Source organism: Saxophila tyrrhenica (assembly GCF_035928015.1).
Source record: "Saxophila tyrrhenica strain CCFEE 5935 chromosome Unknown scaffold_21, whole genome shotgun sequence".
Taxonomy (NCBI): domain Eukaryota; kingdom Fungi; phylum Ascomycota; class Dothideomycetes; order Mycosphaerellales; family Extremaceae; genus Saxophila; species Saxophila tyrrhenica.
This window is the reverse complement of record NW_027041753.1, coordinates 61,358-79,187: the sequence shown is the minus strand read 5'-3', so window position 1 is coordinate 79,187 and position 17,830 is coordinate 61,358. Positions and strand designations below refer to the sequence as shown.

Sequence of the window (17,830 nt, the reverse complement as noted above, 5' to 3'; positions counted from 1 at the left end):
AAAAGCACCACCAGCATCACCAGCACCAAGCAGCCTTCAGCACCCAACAACTTACCCAAACCCCAAACCACCAACAACAATGCATTTCACCACCACCGCCACCCTCGCCCTCGCCGCCTCCGGCACCTCCCTCGCCAAACCGCTCAACTTCACCAGCCAGATATTCGGCCTCACGGCCTTTGGCTCCCAGCTCGATGGCTGGGCGGTCGTGAACGCCCACGTCGGCGCTGGCCAAGACGCCGTCATCATCCAGCGTCCTTCCGCCTACACTCCAGACAAGGCTGTTCTTACGGGCACCGCTGGGTCGATCAAGAGCGGTTTTGAGGTGTTAAACTTTCGTACGTAACACCATCACCCACCCAACACACACTGTCAATGGACATGAAGACTGACTCTTGTGGCGAACAGACCCCAACCAACCCATCAGCATGATCATCCCCTCCTCCCCCGACGGCGTGCTTTCGCAGGTCTTCTCCGAGTACGGCGACGCCAGCGCCGTCTTCTCGGTCAACGCGCAGAACGAGCTAGTCGTCGCGGCCGCGGGGACGACTTTCTTCGCTTGCCCGACGGAGGTTGGCGGGTTGGGCAAGGTGTTTGGGTTGTTCTTTGGGACCGAGGTGCCGCCGAAGGTTATTAAGAATAAGGCTTGTAAGCCGATCTCGCTTAGGGCTACTGTTGTGTAGGTGGTGGTAGAGGAGAAGGGGAGATGGTAGGGCGGTGTGGGGGGAGGGATCAGGATGGATTGCATCGGGGAGGTGGTGACTCGTAGACGGCGTTGAGGCGTTCAATTGCACATTTGTAGTGTCACACATCGGTAAATGCATACATACATACAGGTGGTTTGAAAGTACAGCCTCATTCCATTCCATCTCTTCACACGTCTCATACGCCTAGCGCTCTCCCTTTCAAGCCTTGCGGGCAAACCTGCTCTTCGAGCTCCACCCCAAAGCCGGCACAGACCTCTTGCTCATCATCGACACACTCTCCGCATAATCGCTCGTCCCCATATCCGGCTCGGCGTCCACAGCCTCGCAGTCCATGGTGTCGCCATCGTTGCCGCGGTCGCCGTTGACAGAGATGTACGAGTCCTTGCTCTGCATGGCCAAGACGAGGTTGGCGTTGCCTTCTTTCGTCCAGCCGTTGATGAAGTCGCCGTGGCTGCTGTAGGCGTTGCCGGAGGCGAGCTTGACGGGCGCGGTGCCGGACCAGCCGCCGGAGACGACTTCGCGCAGGTCGTAGCGGATGGAGAAGCGGAGTTGGGGCATGGCTTGCATGCCGGCGGGGCAGTCGTGGTAGCTGCCTGGCTCGCCGTCTTTGTAGGCTATTCCGTAGTCTGTTAGCTTCCAATGAATGATCAAACGATGCTGATCAACGTACCAGTCTCCAAGGTCTCGGTGTTGACGCAGTTGGGGAAGTAGAGCAGCTGCTGCATGTGCGTGGAGCACGTTTGACTAGGGAACCCGTTCGCATCCGAGCCAGCGTCTTCGTCGCCTTCGCAGAACCACTCGGCGTGGGCCTCTGGGACCATCTCGTCCGGCGTGGTGGCTTTGCTGTTACCGGCAAGCATCATGAGGTTGCGGGGGATAGGGATCTCCGCTGGCTCGTCGCCGAGACCGTAGTAAGCGCTGAAGCGCATCACCGGAACGGGCTCCCAGTCATCGCCAGACTGGTAGAGTAGAGTCGGCGTCCAGTAGACGGACAGATCATTCGGGTTCTCGGCATTGGTGCAAGTGTCTTTCTTGATCTGCCTGCTCTTCGTAGTCGAAGCGGTCACGCCATCGGAGCCGTAGAAGGAGTGCAGATGGGAGGATGAGTAGGAGCCCGGGAAGACGATGGGATCGATGTTCTTGTTCATGAAAGGGGACGGGACGTTGACCTGGGTGTAGGCGAGCGCTGTGCGAACCGCGAAGCCGCTGGTCAACAGGGCCGCGCAGAAGGAAGTGGAAGGCATGGTGATGGCTGTTGGGATCGTATCAAACGATCGGTAACGAATGACTGGTAAACGAGTGACTTTGCGAAAGAAACAGTGTAAACAAGAAGAGTTTCCTACCTTCCTCACCGTCGCGTGGCCTCGCGCCCTGTATATAGACGGCAGGTCATGTCCCGTGTTTCCAGATGCCAAGGACGTTTGTAGCTATTTGAGACGGAATCTTTTCTATGCAAAACGCCTGACAGATTGATGGCTTGAGAACAGGAGACGATGAGGAAGAAGCGAGGTTTGAGAGTGTGTTTGACGTTCCTGTGGCGTCTGGAGGATTCACTGGCTTCGGTTAATTGCTGGCCGAGGCCAGTCTTCCGTCCGGTCTAACACCGCCGTCTGGACGAGCTATACCATATCAATGACTCCTACATCTCGCTATACAAGCCCCTACATGCCGCCATGGCTCTGCCGTATGAATCGGCGTCGAGTCGTGCTGGCAGAACTTGACGATAGTAATAAGAGTAGTCAGCATGTCTGGCCGCTCCACAGGTAAGGAGGCGCCTACATCGTACATCCAAGGTCCATTACCGAGACGATGACCGAACAGCCGGGAGCCACTCTGGCGTGTGAAGCATGCCAAAGGAAGAAGACACGATGCAACCGAGCCTCTCCGTGCGACACGTGCTTGAAGAAGGGCACGCAATGTGTCCCTGTACCCAACCGGCGACTTCCCAGAGGCAGAAACGGCGGCCGCAAGAGATGCACTCCGACCAACGAAGCACGCATCTCGAAGCTCGAGAGTCTTATTTCCAGTATGCAGAAGGAGAATGCTTTAGCTAAGGATCAGTCTGGCATTGTGCAATCAGAACTTAACGCCCCTGGAGGCAGCCCTTCTGGCCTCTTCCAGTATCTTGGAGACACCTTCTGGTCCACCCTGAGTGCTGAGGTAGAAAGCATCAAGCAGACTGCTCATGAAGAGGACGACTTTGGGGACGAGAACCAGCCTCTGGATGACGAAGTCGTTGACAGCCCCTCGAACTTGACCTCTATGCCTCACGCCTACCAGTACCCTTCAAGGGCGACTCGGGAGAAGCTGTATGATATGTTCTTCCGCAATGTCGATCCAGTATTCAAGATCCTCCACCAGCCTACAGTCCGGGCTCTGGTATTGGATGGCCTGAGGATGAGGAGTGATCCTCCCGCCGCAGCGCTGAGCTTTGCCATCTACTACGCTGCGATCGCTACAATGTCCGAAGAGGACTGCGCGGAGATCTTTGAGCAACGCAAGGTTGAAATCGAGGCACAATATGAGAGGCTCTGCGATGCCGCGTTGACGCACGCAGACTATGTGACTTCTGATTCACTGGAGACTCTGCAAGCATTCGTAATCTACCTCGCAGCCCTCCGTCGCTCCGACCAGACCAGGCGTACCTGGACACTGCTGGCTGTGGCTGTCCGCTCGGCTCATGCCCTTGGAATACACATTGAGAAGCTCAGTAGAACATCAAAGGTGTTCGAGACGCAACAGAGACGTCGGCTCTGGCATGCACTCCGTGTGTTGGACCTGCTTGTCGCGATCGATCACGCCTCAGACCCGCTCGTCCTTCCAAACACTTGGGACGCTCAACTGCCTTTGGATGTGAACGATGCAGATTTATGGCCAGATATGACAGTCTTTCCAGCCTCTCATTCTGACTTCACAGAGATGACGTACTCACTGATGACGCACGAAATCGCGACCATGTCCATAGAAACGCATTCAATCCAGCATGGCACATGGGAAGACCGTCAAGCCAACGTGAAGAGTCTCGAAGACCTACTGTCCCCGCGATACTTCTCGAGATGCAACGAAACAAATCCCTTGCAACGATTCACAGTTGCAGTAGGAAAGACTAACATCGCCACTCTAAACCTCCACGCAGCTCGCCCAACGAAGGCTTCGTCAAAGAATCTGGACCTCAACTGCAACAGCGAGTATCTCCTACAGCTTGCTTGTGATGCATTGAGCGGCCTGCAACATTGCACCTCCGATTCGACAAACGCTGGATGGCGTTGGAGTCTCTGGCCACAGTGGCACTCTTTGGCAGTTGCTCTGGCAGCTTTGTGCATTGTGCAAGAACCTGGCCTACAAGAGACAGCCTGGGCTCCCGTGGACGCCGCGCTGCACGGAGAGAAAACTGCAGACTATGATCTGTACACCGGAAAGCTCAAAGGGCCCATTTCGAAGTTGGCGACACAGGCTAGCAAGTCGCGGAAGGCCATCGTTGGATCGTCGGCCACCACCTCAAATGGTCTCGAGCACACTTCACAGCACGAACTATCAAAATCAGGACCGGGCTGGCCTTTAGAGGATATGAGCATGGACGGCTTGCTCGAGTGGGAGAACTACCTAGTTCCATATCTCGATCCTTTTGATCCTCTTTACACCGACTCTATGGGCTTGTGGCGAGCCGATGACTTTTCAACGTAGCAGAGAGCACGCAAAAACCCCAAAGGCCATTACTTCACCTCTCACAGCTCCACCTCACATTTATGCCCGGCAGGTCTGATCAAGAAGAAATTCTCCATCTCCATGCTCTTTTCAGTCGTTGATGGAGCGATCTTCGCCTCCGGGAACGCTTGGAGGAAGAGCAACGCGGCCAGCCGCAACTCGGTGTATGCGATGTGGAGTCCAAGGCAAGTTCGAGAGCCTGCGCCCCAAGGCGAGAAGGCCGCTTTGGCGAGGTCGGAGAGATGATACTTGCTGTTCTCGTTGCCGGGCATCCAGCGAGATACTACGAACCTACAACGGCTGTCAGCATCCGCACTTCAATCAGTACAAGGGAAAGAAGACGTTACCTCTCAGGGTCTGGGAACAACTCTGCATCTCGATGGAGGCTGTAGGTTTGGGTCGTCACGGTTGTCCCTTCTGGAATCTGGTAGCCACCAATCTTGGAACCGCCGTGAGGCGCAACACGAGGGAGGCCACCGGGTAGCGCTCCGTACAGTCGCAGCGCCTCCTCGATCGTCGCATTGAGAAGCTGCAGGTGCTCAAGGTCGGAATCCTTGGCATCTTCAGCGATGCCGGAAAGCTCTTCGCAGAGATCGCGGCGCAAGTCCGGCTGCTTCAAGATGGCCCAGATCAAATAGGTGATTGTGATGGCAGTGGTATCGGTACCGGCGATCATCAGACCTGTGGCTTCGCAATGGACGTCGATGTCTCGCAGATTTTCGCCCTTTTCGGCTTCAGCGGCGATGGTCGCGAAGATCGTCTTCCCGTCGCCCTTCGATCTCATGTTCACCATGGCGGTATTTGCATAGTCGAGCAGATATCCGTTGACGGCGAATAGGCGTTGAGAAATCTGCAACGGAATCCATCGACCGATCGTCCGCATCAGAGGGAACTCAGCGCCTGATCCCATCCCTACCAGACCGGTCTGCAGTCGCTGCAGATACTCACTCTCCTCCCCGCTCTCCAGCGTGTGGAACGATTCTCCGAACATCAAATGCGCCGAAGCATCCGAAGCCATAAACGTCCACCAGCGCAGCATATCCACCTTCTCCTCCCTCGCCGCTTCCGCGCCCATCCCACGAACGGCAAGCTCGATCTTCTCCTTGATGCTGTCCTCCCAGTTATTCCGGATGTTCGACTTGCTGAACGCCTTGGCAAACAGCCTTCTCCGCGCGCCGTGGTCTTTGTGCCCGACCATCGTGAACAAGATTGGTCGACCTATGGCGAGGAGATCCCGGTACCATGTTGACTTTTCAAACCCACCGGAGCCGATGCGATGGATTTGTTTGAAAGCTTTGACGTCGTTGACGGCGACTTCGGAGGGGGAGATGCGGACGTAGGGGCCGTATTTCTGGTGAAGGGAGTGGACGAAGTAGATGCGCCGGCCGGAGAGGGTGGCGAGTTTGAGGGGGAGGGAGGTGAAGTGCGTGTACCAGGGGCCTGGGAGGTGGTAGAGGGGGTTGCGGAGGTATTGAAGCAATGTTACCGCGGATAGGGAAAGGGCGAGGAGGAGGAGGGATGTAGTGTATGGGAACATTGTGGCTTGGTTGGATGAGACGGGATGTTGTTAGTGGTTCGGAGGCGTTGCAGGATGGGAAGAGAAGGTACAGTTGAGACGTGAGCATACCTTGTATGGCTGGAACTTATATTTGAGTTGACAAACAGTGGGAAATACTTACGTCTACCAGTAATCGAAATCAAGGTCCGGATGGGTGGTCTTGAATCAAATTCCGGTTCGGATTTTGATTGAAGCTGCGGATGACAACGACTCTCAGCAAGGCCTCTTCCTCCCGGGCGGTATCACACATCGTCATACAACACTTCGAACAAATAGCCCAAGGTTTGTTTTCGATTACCTCCATTTTCCCCACAAATCACACTTCTAAAGATCTAACAAGGGCTTCAGTAAAATGTACCCTTGTTGATGCTAAGCTGAAAAAGACCTCGTGGCCAACGACGTCGAAGATCTCGCCATGTCTGCCATGTCCGCGAACGCCACATTCGTGCTCGTCGTCCCAAGAGCACCCTGGCTGCTCGTCGATACATCGCTTGCTGCGCTCGCAGTCTGCGCCGCCGTCGTGCTTCCCCATCCGACACTGTCTCGAAGTCCGAGAGGATGATGGAGTCGCTGTGGCACCCACTGGCAAACCATGCAGTCCCAGGCCATCGCGCATGCGCGGGAAAGTTAGAGGCGTTCTAGATGTTGGGGGCGTGAAAGCCTTGGTCCGTGGAGCAACGGTCGTGAATCGTATGATCCCATCATGAACGTGAGCCAAACTTTGCCAGAGGCGGATGGAGAACAAGAAGCCGATACTCGCAAGGACCTATCCAGCCTACTGACTGAGGAAAAGATCGTCGTTCCCGGCTATACGGACATTGCTGAGAGGTTGCAGAAATGGAAAGAAAGTCCCGCCAGCATTGGCGTTGCTGCTCTTGAGTCGCAATGGAGGAGTGGAATACAGCGATCCTGCAGTCGGGCGCCATGGGAGCTTTTTTGGCTCTAGGACCACAGTCTATTCTTTCACGAGCAAGGTATCTGCGCTATACTGATCGTCGGATACCAAAGGCAGCTTTTGGTGCCCTTACTATTGTAAGCTTACTGTTTTCGACTTTTCTGGCCCACCCGTGCTGGGAATAAGCACACAGCAAGCTCCGTGCTATCTGAGTATACGTTGGACTGACAACTCGAACAGGCTTACAGTTATGCATATCTAGACTTCCACTTTGCCGGTTGTAGCTAAGCCCTTGCAAGCCCGAGCATATACTGTCTGCCATGCAGGATGCAATGGAACGGTTCCAGGCTTGTTTCTGACTCGGACATGGCCAGCGTGCGCTTGTCGCTGGAACCCGTATTGGGCTAGGAGCCGACGTTACGCACGCATTGCAACGCCTTCCACACGTATATAAGTCGTTCTGTCGCCCTGGCAGGAACAACAATTAACTCATTCGACTCCCACTCACCGTGCTTCGTTCCTCACACGCCGCCACTCACGCGAACTCACCGCAGCCATGCAGCAGCACGCCATGTTCTCGTTACTCGTAGTTGCAGCCACGATTGCGGGCTCACGTGCCCAAGATTTCCCGACCGTTGTGACCTCCGTGGTGCCCTTCCCGACCACCAGCACCATCCCCCCCGCACCGCCGGTCACCTTTGGCAGCGGACTCGATTGCAACTTACAGCTCGGTGGCCAGGTGGTGAACGGACAGTGCGTCCGCATCTTTAGCGACCACCAGGTCGGCGCCATCGAGAACCCGACGGCCGCGTTCAAGCCCAACGTCTGCGACGGCACCTGCTACCCCTACCCGCCGGGTTTCGGAGCGATACATGTGACGGGCGATGGGACCTTCGGCACCGACTGCCACGTCTTCTCGACAACGACGTGCGACCAGGGATCGGAGCTCTTTGATAACGGGAACACCAAGCAGTTCAAGGCCGCCAGTTTCGATCCGAGTCAGACGGGGAGATCGGTGCAGTGCTTTTTCAAGTGTTAGAGGGAGAAGGATGCGCGGTGTACTTGCAGCAGGAGGCCTGGCGCAGGGCGAGAACGGGTGGTCTTGTTGGAGGTGGATGGTTCTGGAGTGGGGCTGGAGAGTATGGATTGAAGTCTTAGGCCTGCTAGATGGATATAGATTGAGACTCTGAATTCCATCAGCATCCAAGTATGACGTCGAATTTCTTTATACGACACCTCATAATGTGGGAGGTGAATTGCAGAGCACGCCAAAGTGACCGAATGCGATTAGACGTTTCAACGGAGCGGGCCGTATACCCTTCACGTGTTCTTTGGAGTCTTGGCGGAGTCTAGTGGTAGAGGGATTAGCCCCGAATCCAGTGGAGTTCCATCGACTCCAATAAGACCACTGGCTCGACAAGTTCCACGGCGGCCATGGCTGTACTTGATTCCGGAGCCGCTCTCGGCGCCGACAGAAGCCTACTTCTTCCGGCATGAATCGGCGCGTGCGGTCTTTCCTCTTGAAGCAAGCTGCTTATGGAGCAGTCGCCTATGTAGCCGCCAGGCCGTTCGGTCGGTGCTTGGAGGAAGCGCGCCTGGCTATTGAAGACTCGACAAAGAAGCAGGGTGAGACGTTCCTCCTCTTGCAATGCTCTCCGGCACTTGTCCCATCGACTACGCCGCCATGCCATTCGATAATGCAATCTTCAACCCCTCCTCAATTTCGGTCTTCACCACCAACATCCTCCCTCTCGCCTCCTTCGCCCTCCCGGGCGCCCAAATAGCGCGGAAGAACGACATCTGTTCCTTCAGTCGCTCCCTCTCCTCCCACAGCTCCTTGTACTCTCGCAGCTCCCGGTCGCCCGCGAAACAGATCTTGTACATCTGACACAAGCTCTCTTTCTCCTTGTACCCGCAATCCGACGGCTCGCCGGTGAACAGCCGTGGCCACATGTGCTCCCACACTCTGCCGATGACGCGATCAGGCCATTGGGATCGCAGAATCCACTCCATGTTCTGCTTGTACTGCTCCCTGCTCTGCCTCTGGACCGCGGCGCGCGTGATGGCGAATTGCGAGCAGCAGGGTCCTCCCAACAGGTCCGGAGCCTCTTCGCCGCCGAAGTTGGCCGTCCAGGCCTCTCGCATGAACGGCTCTTCTTCCTTGTCCCAGTCGTTAGGGCCTTTGGTCGTGTCGATCCAGGTGGGACAGCCGGCTCTCCAGGTGACGCGGAGGTTGAAATACTGTCTAGCACTTACCTGCTGGAGGTCCAGCTGGGAAAGCGCAAAGGACACGTTTCGCAGGAGAGTTCCTTCGACGTGCCAGGGCAGTTCTTCCGCGTGGGTGAAGATGACAATGTCCGGCAGGTGGTGGTAAAAGTCGTAAAGGTAGGTGAGGTACATCAGCGCTTCGTTTCCTTTCGGTCGAGGAGGCCTATGGCGTGCAGATGCATCATTGGCGATGTATCTTACGACATTGAGGTTGGGGATGTGAAGGTTGGAAGTCCATGAGGTATCGTCACGGGCTGTCGTGGCTAGGACCAGATCGATCGACGTCGTGGTTGTCCGATTGTTGTCCACCTCCAGCGCGGCGTTGGGGCCCAGAGTTGGGCGTGGATGTGGGAAGACATTGTAGTGAATGGCTCGTCCAAGCCTGTGCAACAATGTACCGGTGAGTAGAAAGCATGCGAAGAGAGCAGTGCATTTCGAAGGCGACGGTGGTCTCATTGAAGAGAGATGGCGAGCTGCATTGTGGGAGTGTGCATGTACTTGAGTCTTGAGAGCCATATGGCACCACCTACCTTCTCAGCCTCGAAGGATGCAGTTGTACAGTTGTACTGCGGGGATGCAATCAGCCGCTCTTGTATGACCGTATCATCGTGCATGTTGGCAGCATGCGGAATGGACGAGTCGGGGGTTGTTTGCCATGTTAGCACTGCACTTGGCGTGTAAGGCAACAAGATAACATTGGCCGGAGGGATCTTGGTATGGCGCTCTGTATCACATCCCGCTCTCTCCGACCCCAGTTCTTTCCGCCCCAGCGCCGGGTTGGTACTGAATGTGGTAAAGTCTGGGTGTGGTGTTCGTGCTCATACTATAAAGTCCGTCTCGCACCTTCTTCTTTCAGTTAACCTTTGCTAAATCCTTTCTAGCCTTAAACTCTATCCTCGCACGAGCAGCCAACGCTAGCTCCTCCTCTCCAACTCTGTTACAACGATAGTTATCCCCCTTCGCTTCACCACCAGCTGATACCTCGACATTGGACAGATACTCAACGCGGAGGAAGCGTGCAGACGGCGAACTGCGGGACTGTTCAGAAGCATGCCTCTAGGAAGTGCTTTACCCTCAAGCATCGAATGCTTCAACAGGCATCCTCAGAAGCATCGGATGTGAGTTTCGCCGAATGGTGCATACCCACGACATGCACTGAACGATGGCGAAAGCGGTGGAGACGTACAGTACGAGGTCAATCGCACAATGAAGCATTCACAGCGCCGTGGGAGGGATATATTGGAGAGGCCGAGTCCCGAACGTGAGCAAGCTTCGGGCACAAAACTTGAGCATGTCGGCGACCGGAAGCTATCTGAACATCAATCTTGCCATACCGATCGGCCGCTTCCAGCGTAGGCATTGTACTCGACGAGGCTTCGGTCTCGCCCGTCCTGCAACACGCCCCACTGTGTCACACTAGGTACGCCTGTCCAAACTGTCTCCCGAGGCAGTTGAGGTGTCGCCTTATCACTCTCATCCCTTACTAGATGCACCTTTGGAGGCAGCTTTGTCGCAATCTGAAACGTCGGTCGGCGACGACGGCCCTGTTGCAAGCGGGACCAGCTGGCCTTGAAGCAATGGGACACTGTCGATGCGCGGATCTTGAAAGACCTGACATGGCCTGTTTCGGGGTACATAATGCCCGCTCGAGTACCTCGTTTGTCCCTACATAAAACCAAGCTACAACAAGGTCAGCAAAAGACCATCGGACGACCCCAACAACACATCACGCTCAAGCGCCTCATCCTCCTCTCAGCAGCAACGCTAACTCGCCAGACCTACACCTCGGCGATCAACGACTCCGCCGCAACCCCTCGCCTCCTCGCCCGCCAATGGACCAACTCCAGCCGCACTGCCATCACCAGCGCCTCCGCCACCTCCACCACCTGCCTTGACGTGACCCTCACCAGCCCCATTTTCACGTTCCCGACCCACACCCCCACCGGCTTCCCGAGCACAGTAGACCTCGACTTCGCCTTCAACGCCGACTACGTGGCCCTCGTCTTCCCCACCCCGAGCGCCGCCGCCGACATCATCAACACCGTCTACGGCCAAGTCCGCGGCGCCGCGTGCGACTGAAACCCCCCGTCTCCCTGCCCACCAACGGTGGCGCGTGCACCATCGTCTGGACCTGCGACGCCACGGACCACAGCACCACGGACGCGATGGCGGACTTCTTCGTCGCGACCCTGGCGCCGATGCACGAGTTCATCAGCAGCGTCGAGCCGGAGACGTACGATCCGCATTGTGTGCGCGTGGATCCGCATTCGGATCCGTGTCCGCGGGGGCCGGACGGGTGGGAGACGATGCAGCTGATGTGCACGCTGGAGATTGTGGCGTGGGGGAGATGACGGATCTGGCGGAGCCCGGGGAGTATATGGGGCGCATGCGGTATACGATATCATGTGACGCGAACCCGAATTGTGGGTGGTTGAGTGCGTTATAGGCGGCGTTGGAAGTGGGGGGGTTGGGGGTGGGGTGGGTTCTCGGCGGCGGATGTTGTGTTAAATTTAGGGACTTCTGATGGAGAGTGTTGAAGGGTTTGCTGAGGATGGAGATGGGATGAGGTGTCGTGCAATGGGGAACTGACTGGCATTGGATCTAGGGGTATGGGAGGGCGAGGATAGAACGAGCCGCCATTTGGACATTCCACCTACCATAAGCTACCTACATCGTGCAGGTAGTCAAATGTGACTTACTATTGGATTAGTATGCACTCTTCATACTTGGACTCATGATCATTACTGCAGCGTCTTCCCCTCAAGACACCTGCGTCGAGGACACTCGAAACCCCGTCCGAACAAGACGTTGGAGAGTCATGTTGCCTTCAATCTTTTAGGCCGCGCCCGGGAGCACGCACTGCTGTTCCTGTTCTTCCCTGATAGAGGGAGGTTTAGGTGACATCTCCACGTCGGCGATATTGCCCTGCCCTGCTCGGATGGTGATCTTTCGACTGTTGGTGATCGACGAACGGCCAGGCGAGTCTATCAACATGAAGACGTTTGAAGAGGTCTGAGCTGCATGTGCCCTGCCCTCAATGCCGCGTGGAGCAGCCACAGCACAGCCACACAGCCACACCTCGTCTCCAACAAGCCGGATCGGCGGTAGATCCATTCGAGGTCGGTGGGTGTTGACGACTTGTGAAGTTGCCAGCAGTCAATTGTACACGTGTCTTTACTTCCGATTGTTGCTCCCCAGTCCAGCTGTCGTATCTGATTGTCTTCTAGTATCTCATATCACTTTTGCCAGCACGAAGAACAGTCGACTTCTGCCGCCCATCCAAAATTGAATATGCGCCGACCCCTGCCCGATAATTCTTGCGGACGTTTGAAGTAGCCCGATATAGCGATACCAGCCTTGTTTTATCTGCAACTCTATTTTCCTGCTTGCCGACTTCCCTGCCTCTCTAGCCTCTCTAGCCTCTTTCTCTCCAGCCGAGCAACAACATGAAGCAGGATCCCGTGCTTTTCATATCGCTTGATTCTCTTGTATAATTAATCACTTGACATGCCGCGCGGTAAGCAAAGGTGCGAGATTCATCCAAGATTGCCGCCATTACCTCTTCACAAGGCGACACTCGTCACCGCCGTCGGCGCCACGCATGTGAAACGATAGCAGGCCCGTAGCAACGACAACCGTGCGTGCTTCTGCTCTTGTTCTTGTTCTTGGCCACCTCTCCACCTGCTCGCCTGGTCAACCCTGCTATCGATCTTGATTCTGATTCAAGAAGTCTGGCCTGCTATCTGGCCGCTTCACCTCTCACCCTTCTCCCTCACACCCGTCTGTCGAGCAGTGTGAAGAGAGGTCCTAGGGAGCAGCATGCACTGAAGGTGGAGGGGAATCGCGGGACTAATTAACAGTGTCACTCGTTTGCAATGTACGTCGACGAGCAGCTCACGAGATGTGGAGGGACAATCGTTCTAACAAACAAGCAGAATAATCATTCGCCATGAAGGCCCCCAAGCTGCCAAAGCTGAAGTCCAGCAACGATGTCAATGCTACCAACCCCGAGACCAGCATGGCCGAAAGCACCCTCCGAGCATCCGTCGACGACCTTCGAAGCCCCGGCAGTAGAGACCTCCTACGACAGCACTTCACCGGTGCCTTTCCCGAAACTCAGCGGCGGACAAATCAAGAGCGGTATAGCGAAGATGCTGGGTTGAAGCCGCGACAGTCAAGTTCGACTTCCAGCTTGAATGTTGGACAGAACTCGGCAGCTCAGTCTTCATCCTCCAGCCTGGACAAACATGGAATGAACAACATGAGGCTGTCTGCAGTGGCAGAGGACCACCCTTCGCTCGATATTGCGCAAGCCATCCACCTCTTGCAGGAGCTGAAGAAGAACGCGTCTCCGAGTGATTTGGTAGCTCTGCACAAGGCGTTGCTTCCCACCAGAGACTCGTACATGGCCAGCCCGACCATGCCAAACAACGAGGATCGTGCTTCTGGCAACTTCTCGACTTCCACTGTGATCAGGCGAGGCTCCATGCTGCCGGCCGGTCTTGCTACCAGAGGCGATGCGTCGGAGGACCTTTTGCGGCGCCAGGAAGACGTGAAGCAGCCGATCCGACAGAAGAAATCCAAAACGGGCGGCGACTTCAAGACGCACCTACGACAGAAGCTGTCTCAGGGCAGTCTGGCTGCGCTGGATCTTGCTGATGAAGCCGGCCAGACTCTGCATGCCAGAGCCGCTACGCCTGCAGACGACCTCTATACGGTTGGTCATTATCGGCCAGGAACACTACGCATCACCAACGGCGCCGCTTCGCCAGAACCGGGTGCACTTGTGCGCGAGCGAATTAACTCGGATTTGGATGGCCTGCCCTCCAGGAGAGAAGCCCAGACTCCTCGCAAGAGCACAGAACGTGGACGTCTTGAGTTACAGCCTGTCACTACCAGAGGCAGCCAGGATTATGCCACAGCTCCCAGCACTCCCCGCGAGCGACCGAGCTTTGAACACCACGTGGCTGGGACTGCTGTCATCAATAATGCCGAAGTCGATACGGAACCTCCTCGCCAAACGCTCACACGCTCACAAACTGAACCTGCCGCTCCACCCTTGAGTGAACAGCCCTCCTTCGACACGCCACGCAAAGGCCGCTCGAGACACAATTCAAGGTCGAGAGACTCACTGACACCCAGAGACTCCTCCATTTCAGGCATCCCGCATCCGAAGGAACGGGACGAGTCAGTACCAAGGATCTACAAACGACAACGGCCACACAGGGCACGCGAGCGATCGCAAAGCGCCACACCACGATCTCGCGATCCTTCGTTGACCCGGATCCCTATGCCTAAGGAAAGCGCAGCATCGCTACGAGGATCTACCATCATGGCGCACAAAGTCTCAGAGCAGAGTCTTCTACACCCGATCAGGCGGTCTTTCGACGATGGCCGTGTTTCTCCTCTGCCAGAAGAGATGCCACGGTTCGCTCACCGCTGGAGCCATCGAGCTTCCCAGATCTCGCAGGAGTACGTGGCAGAATGCGAGATCTCCGCCAGCCCGTACGGAGAGCAAGCAGCTGCCGAGCGTGAAGCTTTGCTGAAGCGACTGAGTACCGTTTTCGATAGTGAAGATGAGCAGGTCACCGATAACGAAACGCCGGAGACTGCGCTGTCGCGACTTAACGGTGATACCGTGGCTATTATCAAAGATCACATTGCGCCGCGCGAGACGTCAGAAACCAAAGAAGGCGCCAGCCCGTCTCAGCATTTCCTACGGAACTTCCATGCAGGACGTCCGACTCCGCAGAAGGCTGACAGCGGCTATGGCACGGACAATTCGCTCCAGGAGCATCAAAGGCAGATGCTCCAAGACGCGAGCAGACTCTACAACAACAACGCCAACCTTCGCAACGACTCAGATGAAGCAGTAAAGATGGACGACGACGTACAAAGCTTGTACTCGCTCAATCAGATTCTGAGATCGCCGAGCCTGCTCTCGCCCGCCGCTTCTCCTTCGTCACAGACACCTGCAAGTCGTAAGCAGCGGTCCTCTCTTCTCAGACTGGTCACGTCATCACGAGGAAACTCGAGCAATTCGCTTCCGATAACTCCTGTGACGGAGAAGGCGACGGAGAAGGCGCCAGACAGCACTCCATCGGAGGTAAAGCGGAGCAAATCCCAGAAGAAGAAGCTGCAGAAGCCGATGCCGGACGCTGTCAAGAAAGAGCTCAAAGAGCAGAGGAAGAAGCAGAAGGAGCAGCAGGAGACGAAGAGCGCTAATCCCAGCGAGACTTTCACACTGACCGAGCAAGCTCCTGCTGGCTCTGGACGGTTCTCGTGGGAGCCCGCGGCTGCGTCGCCTATATCGACACCTGGTCCAACGCAAGAACAGCAGGCGCATCTCGAGAGTAGGCCTTCGCTTGCCGAGACTCGGAGCAAGAAGAGCTTCCATCGTGACGATGATGCGGCGTTCTCAGCCAACTCTCCTATCACGAGAAAACGGAGCAAGAGTCTTGGTCGCGAACGACAGCGCAGCAACACTGTCCGAGACACTGCGGAAGAGGACGTGGGCTCGAGCTCAAGACGGACATCATGGGGTTTGGCTTCGAGGAAGTCACGGAGGAGCAGTGAACACTCAGCATCCAGGCCGACCGATCTGGATGTCCCACCGATGCCGAATTTCGCTTCTACTTCTTCGGATGAGTCCAAGAATGACGGAGACGAGGAAGCGCCAATGTGGACGGACTACTCTTCAGTCTCTCGGACTCTGGGCGTCAATCCGTACGACATCTCGACCAACCTTATGAGAAGAACCGTTGCACTCCCAGGTGGTGTTAATGAAGGTCTGCAGTCACCGCACCAGATCACCACAGCCGTCTACCGATCAAAGAACGGTGGTCTACAAGGTATGGACTCCGGCATGGCTGCGGAGCTGGCGCGCCTGAAGAGCCGCGATATCGCCTCTTCGAACAACCAGCGTATCGACGACCGGCCTCGTATGGCGACGCCTAGGCTCCGTGAGAACACACGATCCATGAGTTCGAGCACTGCTCCTGTGCCGACGGCGGTGGTTGCAAGGCGGCCAATGGACAGGAGAGGCAGTCTGCCGTCTGAGGCTGCCCAGCAGCAGATCGCGGAGCTCTCAGCCCGCCCCCTGAGCGGGTATGCGGATAGCATCCCGCCTATGCCTGAGCTGCCGGCGGACGTTGCTCGTGGAGCTCCGCAGGGTACTGCACCGGTTGACAAGCAGGGCAAGGACAGTGCGCAGCCCACACCCGTCGACTCGGAGCGCAGTAGTAGTAGTGAAGAGACGCCTGGTCACTCAAGGGTGAGCGTCGCTGATGCAGTACGGAAGACTATGGAGCATAAAAAGCAAGTCGGTGAAGTCTCCGAACAGAAGTGTCGTGTCCGACCTATCGGACCGCGTCAGGAGAGTGCCACCTCGTTGCAGGCGCAGGTGCAGACGATTCTGCGCACGCCTTCGGATGGCTCTGCTTCTATACAGATTGGGCTTGGTTCGGACACTGGGGTCGAAGAGAAGCCTGCCGTCGCTGCTGTCAGCGAGGCCAACAAAGAGAGCGCTGAGGAGAGCATTGCGGCAGACTGGAGCGCACAGGCGAAGATCTGGAAGGAGAGGCGTAGGACGCTTGGAGAATCGCTTGCTAAGCCGGCGACTGGCAGTGGTGAGGCCCCGATGAGTCCCGTCTCGCCTCTCACGAGCCAGGAGGCTCTGTCGCCGTTTGTCGGCCTGTCCAGGTCCATCACGCCTCAAGTGAAGGACTCCAGCCAAAGCAGCGCATGGCCCCCAAATGCTCGAACCTCTAGCGGAGAGGAGAAGGAGGTCGTGCCTGCGGCAGAGCAAGACGATTCACGATCACAGACTCCCCACGCCTCCTCCACCGACTTGCTCGGTCCGCAGAGCGCCCGCGCAGCGAACACCTCCCACATCGCCCATCAGCGACCGATCCACCGCGAACGAAGCCCCGGTGGTCGCGTCATCACGCCCTCGGGTAACTTCCACCCGTACACCCCAGCCGACGCCCCCTCAGCGGAGCGCTCTCGCCGCAAGAGCATCGGCCGCCCCACCCCTCCAGCCGATGCACCACGCCTTGAGCAATCCCGCCCGGAGACGCTGGCCAAGCTCACCTCCTCCAGCACGACAAACTTCTACAACACAACAACGACCACAACCACAACCTCCCAAGCCAGCCGCTCCACGCAATCCCTCGAGATCTCCCGCGGCTCGCCAATGCAGTCTATGGTCCACGACAGCTCGCTCTTCGACCGCTACGCGGGCGGGATGCAGTACGGGTACGAGAAGGGCAGTGGGTTCGGCGGGAGCGCGGGGACGCGGAGTCATGGAAAGAGTCGGGCGGAGCGGAAGAGTCGCGAGTTGAGTGTGGGGTTTGGGGTGGATTTGAGTGATGTGCCGGTTTTTTTGCGGAAGGTGTAATGTTATGAACGTGTGGATGGGATGGGATGAGAGATGTGGATGGGATTGGGTATGGGATGAGAGATGAGAGACGGGATGGGGTATGCGGGGGGGTAATTTTTTTGTTCTAGATGATTGGTTGGAGATCATGAAGGGGGAGAGGGCAGGGGGTTGTTGTATAGTGTTGTGTAGTTAATGGACAGAACCATATCAAGTCGTCGTCTTCCCGTGCCTTCAACTTGTACGTGTGGGTGGCGGTGGTGTATTCAGGCAGATCTCGTTGCCTGCGCCATCCATCCGATCATCGAATCCTTCCGAGG

General features: G+C 56.5%; 9 protein-coding genes across 9 annotated transcripts; 6 read left to right on the top strand and 3 right to left on the bottom strand.

Annotated features, from left to right (window-relative positions):
- Positions 1-79: 79 nt before the first annotated feature.
- On the top strand, positions 80-683 carry LTR77_010138 (uncharacterized protein; the record flags this gene model as incomplete). The annotated part of the gene is made up of 2 exons (XM_064807361.1): positions 80-338; positions 409-683. The coding sequence occupies 2 exons, from the start codon at positions 80-82 to the stop codon at positions 681-683; spliced, it is 534 nt and encodes a 177-aa protein (XP_064654375.1).
- Positions 684-905: 222 nt separating this feature from the next.
- LTR77_010137 (uncharacterized protein) lies at positions 906-1,951 on the bottom strand (the record flags this gene model as incomplete). The annotated part of the gene is made up of 2 exons (XM_064807360.1): positions 906-1,321; positions 1,378-1,951. The coding sequence occupies 2 exons, from the start codon at positions 1,949-1,951 to the stop codon at positions 906-908; spliced, it is 990 nt and encodes a 329-aa protein (XP_064654374.1).
- A 784-nt stretch (positions 1,952-2,735) lies between these two features.
- LTR77_010136 (uncharacterized protein) lies at positions 2,736-4,391 on the top strand (the record flags this gene model as incomplete). Its single annotated transcript, XM_064807359.1, has 1 exon — positions 2,736-4,391. The coding sequence occupies one exon, from the start codon at positions 2,736-2,738 to the stop codon at positions 4,389-4,391; it is 1,656 nt and encodes a 551-aa protein (XP_064654373.1).
- A 41-nt stretch (positions 4,392-4,432) lies between these two features.
- LTR77_010135 (uncharacterized protein) lies at positions 4,433-5,949 on the bottom strand (the record flags this gene model as incomplete). Its single annotated transcript, XM_064807358.1, has 2 exons — positions 4,433-4,703; positions 4,760-5,949. 2 exons carry the CDS (start codon positions 5,947-5,949, stop codon positions 4,433-4,435), a joined length of 1,461 nt encoding a protein of 486 aa, XP_064654372.1.
- A 906-nt stretch (positions 5,950-6,855) lies between these two features.
- LTR77_010134 (uncharacterized protein) lies at positions 6,856-7,904 on the top strand (the record flags this gene model as incomplete). The annotated part of the gene is made up of 2 exons (XM_064807357.1): positions 6,856-7,002; positions 7,341-7,904. The coding sequence occupies 2 exons, from the start codon at positions 6,856-6,858 to the stop codon at positions 7,902-7,904; spliced, it is 711 nt and encodes a 236-aa protein (XP_064654371.1).
- Positions 7,905-8,539: 635 nt separating this feature from the next.
- On the bottom strand, positions 8,540-9,589 carry LTR77_010133 (uncharacterized protein; the record flags this gene model as incomplete). The annotated part of the gene is given in 2 exon segments (XM_064807356.1): positions 8,540-9,106; positions 9,122-9,589. The coding sequence occupies 2 exon segments, from the start codon at positions 9,587-9,589 to the stop codon at positions 8,540-8,542; spliced, it is 1,035 nt and encodes a 344-aa protein (XP_064654370.1).
- A 1,182-nt stretch (positions 9,590-10,771) lies between these two features.
- Positions 10,772-11,212, top strand: LTR77_010132 (uncharacterized protein; the record flags this gene model as incomplete). The annotated part of the gene is made up of 1 exon (XM_064807355.1): positions 10,772-11,212. The coding sequence occupies one exon, from the start codon at positions 10,772-10,774 to the stop codon at positions 11,210-11,212; it is 441 nt and encodes a 146-aa protein (XP_064654369.1).
- Positions 11,213-11,298: 86 nt separating this feature from the next.
- Positions 11,299-11,484, top strand: LTR77_010131 (uncharacterized protein; the record flags this gene model as incomplete). Its single annotated transcript, XM_064807354.1, has 1 exon — positions 11,299-11,484. One exon carries the CDS (start codon positions 11,299-11,301, stop codon positions 11,482-11,484), a length of 186 nt encoding a protein of 61 aa, XP_064654368.1.
- A 1,598-nt stretch (positions 11,485-13,082) lies between these two features.
- On the top strand, positions 13,083-17,531 carry LTR77_010130 (uncharacterized protein; the record flags this gene model as incomplete). Its single annotated transcript, XM_064807353.1, has 1 exon — positions 13,083-17,531. One exon carries the CDS (start codon positions 13,083-13,085, stop codon positions 17,529-17,531), a length of 4,449 nt encoding a protein of 1,482 aa, XP_064654367.1.
- Positions 17,532-17,830: the final 299 nt, after the last annotated feature.